General features: G+C 39.4%; 1 protein-coding gene across 2 annotated transcripts in view; it reads right to left on the bottom strand.

The window, feature by feature from the left end:
* Nucleotides 1-203: 203 nt before the first annotated feature.
* Commd8 (COMM domain containing 8) overlaps nt 204-9,790 on the bottom strand; it is a 14,173-nt gene continuing 4,586 nt past the window's right edge. For both annotated transcript variants that reach the window (XM_008837694.3, XM_029565699.1), the window contains exons 3-5: nt 4,219-4,368; nt 2,281-2,436; nt 204-1,080 (exon numbers count right to left, since the gene is read on the bottom strand). In XM_008837694.3, coding sequence (XP_008835916.1) covers nt 1,060-1,080; nt 2,281-2,436; nt 4,219-4,368 — 327 coding nt within the window. In that variant the 3' untranslated portion in view covers nt 204-1,059. The remainder of the gene's footprint in view (nt 1,081-2,280; nt 2,437-4,218; nt 4,369-9,790) is intronic.

Raw genomic sequence — 9,790 nt, forward strand, 5'->3', positions numbered from 1 at the left:
GAGCAGCACTGTTCAGATCACACAGGTAATTATTTATTAAGCCTGCCCTCACCTACACGATGAGAACAGCAAGTACTGCTCTGGACACTTCACAGAACAGTCTGCTGCTTTAAGGAGCCAAAGGTCAAAAACAGCAGAGATCAACTAATTAGGTACTTACTACTGAGGTATGCAGAAAGTCACTGGAAATAAAGCCACACATGAAAATAAAACAATACACTTTTATTTGTTCAGATGCTTATTTCTAAAGTTGGCTGAGGTTAAAAATGATTTATACTTCAATGAACTTGTTAACATTCAAAAGCTTAAAGTCTATATTAAGAATTTATAAAAATGAACCTGCAATCACTCTCTCCTGATATCTGAGTAACAATATGTACACTACACCATGACAGCTACTCTTTATCAGACTACAGATTTCCCAATGCCAGCAGGAAGTGCAGAAATAACGTTATGTTCCTTTTTTTAAGTCTAGATTTTAGTTCTACAATTCATAAATTCAAAATTATTTACACAAATTTAAAATTTTTTCTTATTCGTGTCTGTTAAAGTACTTTTCTCTATGAAATTTTACAATTCATGATCTTTTCTCTGAAACATAAAAAAGACATGGACCCTCCTGAGTTACATATGAAGCTTATATATTCTTTAAAAACATTAATGCTTTAAATATCACAAATAACATATCGATAATACATGTTTTTACTATCCACATCATTATTTAAGCAATATTCAAGTGTATTTGCGCTCTGTATGTTTACATTACTTTATAATTTATTTTTACCTTCCAATAAAACTTTACAAACATTCCTCAATTACTTAACAAATGAGAGAAAAACAGCCATTATGAAATAGAAACTGCTACTTCAGCATTTGCATCTTTCAGTCTCTGCATTTCCTATCAGCCAAGCAATCTCCTGTTCTTCAGGGCCACTGACAGATTGCTCCGTTGTGATCCAGCGCTGCTCAGCCTGTAGCACTGACCATCTGAACAGTGCTCACTCTGTCATACCAACTCCAACAGTGGATGCGGACAGCACTGGCATTCATCATTTCCAGTCATTTCAACTGCAGGACCACCTTAAAAGACAAATTGGAGAAATGATACCAGGTTATCCCAGAATGAGGCTGAGATGCACTACATGAAATGCTCCAGGACATCTACAGAGGGGTTTGAAGGAGGGTACAAAACAGCAACCTCTGGCACCTGCCTGCCTGGGTCTTTGCTTTAGGTCACAGGATATTCACCCCAGGCTCTGCCACACCCACTTCGCATAGGCAGGCTCACCCAAAGGCCAACCAGGCTTCAGCTACTAGTTTGGTCACTGGGCAGGAAGACCAATCATGAAGGCTAATGTACAATGTGAGAAACTACAGAGTATGGAATGTTGATGTTTATCAGGGTTATATTTTTTGGTGTTGGTGGTGTTTTGAGACAGGGTCTCTGTAGTCCCAGCTGGTCTGGAACTTACTCTATGAACCAGGCAGGCCTCAATCTCAGAGATCTTCCTGCCTCTGCCCTCAGAGTGCTGAGATTAAGGTGTTGGTGGGGGTAATTAAAGGGGCAGGAAAATCAGGAGATTGATAATGGCCAGGAAGGCTAGGAATAACTGACAGCCGTTCACTGAGACTTGACCTCTCAGAGAAAATGCTAACAATCAAGGAACAACACTGATAAGAATTATGGTGATTTCTTCTCACAGCACATTTCTACTGCTGAAACAGTATTTTTTCACATACAATGCACTAGGACTGATTACTGGTAGGTAGTCACTACTTTGTAAATATAAAGAATTTTTTAAGCATTCATTAATCCTACCCATCTCAACCTGACTTTGTCCTAACTGTAGTATATTTCATCTCCTACACTTAGAAGATTACAATTTTCTACTAGTTATCCACTCTAATACATTTCTTTTTTAGGAGCATAAATATTTTTAATTAGCAAAACTTCAGAATCAACTAATTTCATGATCTTAAGGTAAATTTTTTTTATTTTTAAACTTAATGAGCACTGAAACAAAACAAAACCAGAACTGTACTGCTATTATTTCGAAAATAACTACTTCATAAGTTATGCTCAAAATTCAGTAAACACCGAAAGTTATAATTAACAGTGTTTAAAACTAGAGGTCAGAACCTATCAACAGTTATTTTCTGTGCTTCATATAAAATAACAAAAAGAGAGGCATTAAAAGTGAGCCAAAGTTTTTCTTTTATTGCTCTAAGCCTATCAGTCAAAGCTGTAAGCACACAAGGTGATCAAATTAAAGCAAATACCTTATTAGCTGCTTCCAAGGAACTGATCAGATTCTGCAGCTCCTCTTTACTCATTTCAACAGAATATGGTTTTACATCACCATCTTCTTTTACATCCAGATGAAGGTTTAAAAGTGGCATTTGTAAAGTAGCAATCTTGTCACTAGCAAGTCCAAGCTATTTAAAGTGAGGGAGAGTAAGCAGGAAAATGCACCACATTAAACAAGCATCAGTTTGGTAACAGCATACCAGAAAAAAAAAGACAGTTTGCTGTCAAATACTGGAAAACTTAGATGAAATAACTTCAACCTGTGTCAAAATAAGACCTAGTCAAAGAACAGGAATAGAAAGGAAATAGATGAGAAAAGTAGTAGCAGTTTTGCGGCAAAAACAAGTGTCTAGATGTAATTTTGTCTAGCTAAGCAAGATACTCTGTTTTTTAGGATCGTAACAATTTTTTTTAATATAGAAACTCAGAAGTGCTCAATGTGTCCAATACAGCAAGAAACATAAGTTTTAAAGAAACGATATCAAGATGGCAGTTCATTTATAAAAATAACTAAAAATAGTCTTAGAAATTAAGAAATTTAATTATTGACCAGCAGCTATTAAACTCTTGATAAACATTTGTTTAAACACATCTTAAGTCTGATAGTCAAAACTAAACTAACTTTAATAAACAGAAAAGATTTCATAGTTGAAAACAGAATCTCTGAAAACCGTCCCCTACTTGAAGCACTGTATTTCTACCAACAAAATGTAAGACTGAATCAACATCTGTTAAGCTACAATTTGGTAAATCAAAACAACTAAGTATTTCTCATGCATGCTACTATTACTATCTCTCCCCTATCTTTCATACTTATTAAAACATTAGCTATTGGGGCTGAAGAAATAGCTCAGTGGTTAAGAGCATTGGCTGCTCTTGCAGGGGACAGGGGTTCGAGTCCCAGTATGCACATGGCAGCTAACAACTGTCTCTAACTCCAGTTCCGGGGATTCAACACCCTCTTCTGACCTCCAAGGGCACTGTACAACATGGGTGCACTTACATACATACAAGCAATACACTCATACACAAAAAATAAAAAAATAATAAAATACTTTCTAAAGAGCATTAATTATTTATATGGGAAAAACTTTACTTATATGATCACTAATTAATATGTTATTTTTTAATTTAGTCCAATAGAACAAGCTATAAAATAATTTTAAACTTTGATCTAGTCACCTATTTACTACACTTCTATTTCTGTGTCACCGTCAAATTTGATAAGCATAGAATTAACAATTTTAAAGACTGAGGCACAAGCAAAACCACAGACACCTCCTTGGCTACCATGACTCTGTTAGTGGTTATTACTCAGTTAGGAACCCGCTGAAGGTGCCATTTCCCCAATTTTTTTCCCTCTTAATCCACAAAATCAACACGAGGCACTTTATTGATCTAAGATTATGTTAAAGATCAAGAAACACAATATTTCTGGGTTTTATCCACTAGTTTGTACCTTACAAAGAACAGAAGGTTGGTCTGAAATTGTTCTTCGCGGCCCCTACTCATCATGACTCTCTTTTCACCATGTTTTGAAAACTGCCACTTTAATACCATAAATTTTCCTCCTTAGAAGCAAAATCACATTTATCAATTTTGAGAAAGCTATGGCCTCTTTAACACTCTAGTCAAGGTTATATGCTAAGCAGATATTTCTCCCCTACTTATAAGTGACAGGTCTAGTCAAATTCATTATCCAAGAACGTTACTACACATGGTTTAGATGCTTAAGAGTGCTCCTACGTCTACATTAATGCAAAACAAGTAATTTAAATGATTCTTGATATTACCCTGGAACAATGTAGTCTCAAAATAACAAATTTTAGGTACTTATTAATAAAAAGAAATATTTCTCTATATTCAACTGCAAAACACAATACCATATAAATTCAAAACTATATTCTTACCTTTAACTGCCAATCAAAATCCTGTAACTGTGCACAAGAAATATCAACTATTTCTCCTAACAGAGCCTGCTTGATTTCTTCTTTCCTACTTTTCAAGCATTTCATAATAGCTTCTTGATGAGATGACAGCTGACTCAACTGCTGAAGTATCTACGAAAATAAAATGGTTGGACAGTAAGTAAAAGAACCTTCTTGCTTAAAGTGTAAAAGCAGTTCCGGGCTTTTCCCAAACCTCTTAAAATTATAACAAAAGACAAAAGAATAAATACTTCACTAACTATGAAAGTAAGTTGGGAAGGGATAACCTGCAGACAGAGCTTAACAAATTCCTACAAGACAGAAAATAAAGAAAAAGGGCTGACAAAGAGAATACAAAAGCAGACAGAGCTACTACATTAACACATCAAACAACACAGCCTTTAAGCAAAGAATTAGAAGGATGACAAAGGGCCATTTATTCAACAGAAAGATATATAATCATAAATCATTGTGTGCCTAACTGCATAATAGCTTCAAAATACATAAAGCAGCAAAATTCTACCATTCTAAACAGAGAAACATATTCAGAGACATAGTTAACACAATTTTCAATAACTGACAGTGTCTCCCAATTGGCTAGTTCCCCCAATGGGCGGGGCCTGACACGGAGCTTGGACTACAAAGGGGCTGCTGGGAGCACACCGCAGCAGCTCAAGGACAGAATGGACTGACACTTGTGGACCTGGGGCGAGATCGCTGGCCCCTGAGGCATGAGCAAATGCTAGCGGGGACTGTGGTAGTCATGGCGCGTTCTGATATGGTGGGCTCGGAGCCACACTGTCAGAGGCATGTAACTAGGCACTGGGTTCTCATTCCTTTGTAAGTTAATAAATGCACATAAAATATATGGTTTGTCTGATAGCGCAGGAGACTCAGAGGGAATTCAGGTGACAAAACTGGCGTAGCCTGGCCCGATAAAGGAAATACAGCCCTGGGGATGTGGGTCTCAGAAAGCAGTGCTGTTCCTGTTGCCCCTGTGGCAGGTCAGCCGGGCTCTGAGTCCCAAACCCAGGAGAGAAGCCAATCAAAACCCATATGGTTAATGGGGTTAGGGATAGTCATATGGGCTATACAATGGATCATAAAATCTGTAACTAAAAAGAGGCCAGCCATGCAGAAGCATGGGCCACAGCTATGCTGTAAATGTGGGGATATGCTGTGTGTATGTGAAGATTTGGTAAAGGTTACTCAAAGGCTAGAAAATCTTTTACCTGCTCTGGACCCAAAGGGAGCCCCCAGAGAGAGCGGCCACTTTTAATGACAAAAGATGCACCCCAGGCAGGGAAAGCTGAAAAGGCTGCACCGGTAGACCAGGTGAGAGCTGGACAGAGAAAAAAAACACGGGACACTTTGACTTGTGTCAAGTCTAAGGACTCAGGAAAAGACAGATAATAGTAAAAAGGGAAAAAGCTAACTGTGCTGTAGCTAGAAAACATTCCATGCTAGAACTGTTAAAACTAGGAAAAACTTACAAGCAGGCAGAGAGCCCCTGTCCACGTGGCTTGTGAGAGTATGGGACATGGGAGCAAATGACGTCAGTCTAAGTCCTTCAGAAGCCTCACAGCTGAGTTATATAACCACCCATCTGTCCTTGCAATATAGGCTGTTCAACCTAGGCCAATGCAGGGGGGAGCAGTCCTTAATGGGGTGGCTGGTAGAAGGCATTAAAGATACATGGTTGTCACCAAGGAAGACTAACATGATTAGCAGGGGCTGGAGGACTATAAAGGAGGGCTAGGCATTACTGAGAGAACTAGGTATGAGAAAAGCAATATATGATGTCCAGTTCATTGGGCCAAATAAGACTGTGTTCACCAGAGATATGAAGGAAAGCCTAATTCAACTGGGACCTCAAGAATGGTATGGGGCTTTAATGGTTTTACTAAGCCCTTTGATGGGACAGGATCTTTGTAAATTGAAAGAGGCTTTGGCAAATCTAAATGATTCTGACCAGCATGTAAAACGTGTCTATAAAATAACAGAACATCCTGTAAGAGATATAAAAAAGACCAGACCAAAGAAATGTTCCACTTGGGTTACTCGAAGACAAATGTGGCAACACTTATATCAAGCACAAATCCCCAGAGAAAAAACTGATAGAAAACCAATTCGGTACTAAAGCATTTCTGGAAGGTTTTAAAACCAGAATAACAGTTTACAAAGGACATTCGAAGGATAACAACGGCACAGGGGGTGGTTAAGAATCCCTAAGGATTAAATAAGATGCATCTCTCTTCTGATAAAGGCTATACTAGGGGTGGAAGCAGGTTTTCCCACCAAGTTCTCCCCCAGCAACTTGGTGTGGTCAGTGGTAAGATGACAGATGTGTCTAGGCAGGAGGCAGACCCAGAGCCTCTCTGACTCAGGGAACCAACAAACGCAGCGGGGACAGGAGAAGCCCCCTGCCTCCTTAGCCCAGTGCAGAGTCAGGCAACTAGAGCCAACACCTGTAAGTGTATCAAGAATAAAAGAATCCAAAGGGATAACTAAAAATGGTAAAGAGCTAACCAAAGTAATGCCTCGTACCCATGCTATGGTACCCAACAAGGATCTATGGAGAAAACAGTTAATACGAATGAACAAAACCTTTCCATGCTGTGTGAGACCTTGTCTATGATAGATTTAATATATAATGTTAACGTTCCTTCCAGTGTTTTACAGATGTGAAACCCATTTGAAAGATACCTGAAGAAGCAAAGGCCAACTATGGCTGTAAGATTCTTGGGAGTTTTCTGTAGGTTGGGTAAGATGAGGAGTGACTCCCAAACTATACATAGGTGGGTTGCCCCCCTATGAGCTGTTGGTCAGAGAGAGAGCCTAGAGGTCCTCCAATTCACCAAAGCTATTGCCATTAATGTCGGTTGTACACTAGAAAGGTCGGTAAGGTCATATTGCTGAGGACACTGCATGTTGTGAGCGTGGGAGAAGAGGTGGAACTAAGCAAAAAAACTACGTGCCACTGGATGGATGACATTAATATTGATGCAGATGGTTGGGGAAGAAAGGATCCCCTATAATTCTATTTAACGATGGACCCTGCGTGCTGCACACTATGGACATGCCAACCAATACCTGCAGGTGCAATAATGGCTCAACCAACACACGTACAACTGACAAATTTCTAATTGGATAAGGCCCACTCCTAGGGGTGAAACACACATCTGGTGCTATAGACCAGGCCAACACCTCACGTTGAGATAGGCTACAGGCCCTAGTAGAGAAGCCATCATGAGTATATTTTTTAATGAGTAGAGTACACCTACTGGAATATCTTCTGGGCATTTGTATTTACATTCATGTTTGTTTAAATGTGTCTATTTCCTTCCATTTGTCTTTACAGTAGAAGAAACACCACTGAGATAGATCAGTGGCCACGGCCTAAAGATGACTAATGGGGAGGCCCAAGAAGCCCCTATCTTGCCATGATACGAGAGATGCCCTTCATCTATCACCCCCTCCAAGGCTCAGGGACTTCAGTGGAAGATGGATGGGAAGATTTTAAGAGCGGAGGAAAGGGGTGGAGTGTCTCCCAATTGGCTAGTTCCTCCAATGGGCAGGGCCTGGCGCAGAATGTGGACTACTAAGGGGCTGCTGGGAGCCATCTTGGAGAGAAGCCACAAGCCACCAGTAGCGCCCATGGTGTGGGGAACGCACAGCCAGCCACAACAGCTCAAGGACAAAGCAGCTCTTGTGGACCTGGGGCGAGATTGCTGGCCCGAGGCGTGAGTGAATGCTAGCGGGGACTATGGTAGTCGTGGTGTGATCTGATATGGCAGGCTCTGAGCCGTGCTGCTGGAGGCATGGGACTAGACACTGGGTTCTCATTCCTTTGTAAGTTAATACATGCACATAAAATATATGGTTTGTCTGACAGCACTGGAGACCCAGAGGGAATTTGGGCAACAGAAACTCACAAAAAGTATTAGTAAAGTTACAAAATGTAAAAACTGGGGCTGGAGAGATGGCTCAGAGGTTAAGAACACTGAATGTTCTTGCAGAAGACCCAGGTTTGAATCCCAGCACCTGTATGGCGGCTAACAACTGTCCGTAACTCCAGTTCCAGGGGATCCGACAGCCTCTTCTGTCCTCCGCGGGCATTTCACAACACAGGTGCACTTACCTACATGCAGGCAACACACGCATACACATAAAAATATAAAAATAATAAATAAAATTTTTTAAAATTAAAAAAAAAATTGTAAAAACTGGGACTAGAGAGATGGCTCAGTGGATTAAGAACACCGGCTGTTCCTGCAGAGGACCAGCACCCACGTGGTGGCTAACGACCATCCATAACTCCAGTTCCAGGGGATCCGACACCCTCTTCTGATCTCTGTGAGCACTGCACAACATGGGTACACTTATATACATGCAAGCAATATGGTCATACACATAAAAATAGTAGATTCAAAAATATTCAAATTGTAAAAACTTCCACTTAACCAAATGAACATATACATCACTGTCCCCAACAACTTTAAAATACACACAGGATTTTCAAATGCATACAGGTCGAGTCACCAAAATATATTACACACTCAGGCACTAAAACAAAACAAAACAAAAAAACCCCACAGGCACTCATCTTTAATCCCAGCTCTGGGAAGGCCAAAGTAGGAAGATCTGTGAGTCTGAGGCCAGCCTGGTCTACATTATGACTGAATTCCTTATCAATCCAAGCTACACAGTAAAATCATGTCATTTAAAAAAAAAAAAAAAAAAAAGAGGGGCTAGAGAGATGGCCCAGCTGCTTGTGCAGAGAACCCAGGTTCAAATTCCCAGCACCCACAGCAGTTAACAACTGCCTTAACTTCACTTCCAGGGGAATCCAATGCCCTCTCCTGACCTCCATGGGCACCACATGGCACAGGTGCACTTACATACATGCAGGCAATACACTCATACACAAAAAAAAAAATAAATAAAAATTTAAAAACACTTAGTATTGCTTATATTTTTGACAAACGTAATTAAATCAAAACTGTAATATAAAAAAAATTCCAAATTCAAGAATCAAGGAACCCAATACCAATCAAAGAAAGGCAGTCAATGGTGCATAAACTCTTTCAGAGAACAGAAATTGAAAAAAAAACAACTGCCAAATCCAGGACATAAGCCCACAATAAAATCTGACACCTGGACAAAAGTATTAAAGAAAGAAAATTCACAGGCTAGTATCTCTTAAATAGAGCTATAAAAATCCTAAGCAAAACACTGTGTCAATAAACCAGGATACACATGAGAAAAAGAGACAATACATCAAGACCAAGTTGGGTTTACAATGGCAATACAAGCTCCATTTAACATCCAAAAATGACCACGTGAACAAATCAAGGAAAAGACAATTTGGAAAAAAAGTTGATAAAATTTAATACCCACTGATGATAAAAAAATATCAGCAAAATTGGAAATACAAAAAACTTTTTAAATAATTAATGCCTATAAAATCACACAGCTAATAGACTAAATAGTTAAACAGTAAAGTCCCTGAGGTCAAAGAGTAAAAAAGATACCTAATTAAACTAAATGCCCA

The sequence above is a fragment of the Nannospalax galili genome, unplaced genomic scaffold (assembly GCF_000622305.1).
Source record: "Nannospalax galili isolate Female #2095 unplaced genomic scaffold, S.galili_v1.0 scaffold318, whole genome shotgun sequence".
Classification (NCBI taxonomy): Eukaryota; Metazoa; Chordata; class Mammalia; order Rodentia; family Spalacidae; genus Nannospalax; species Nannospalax galili.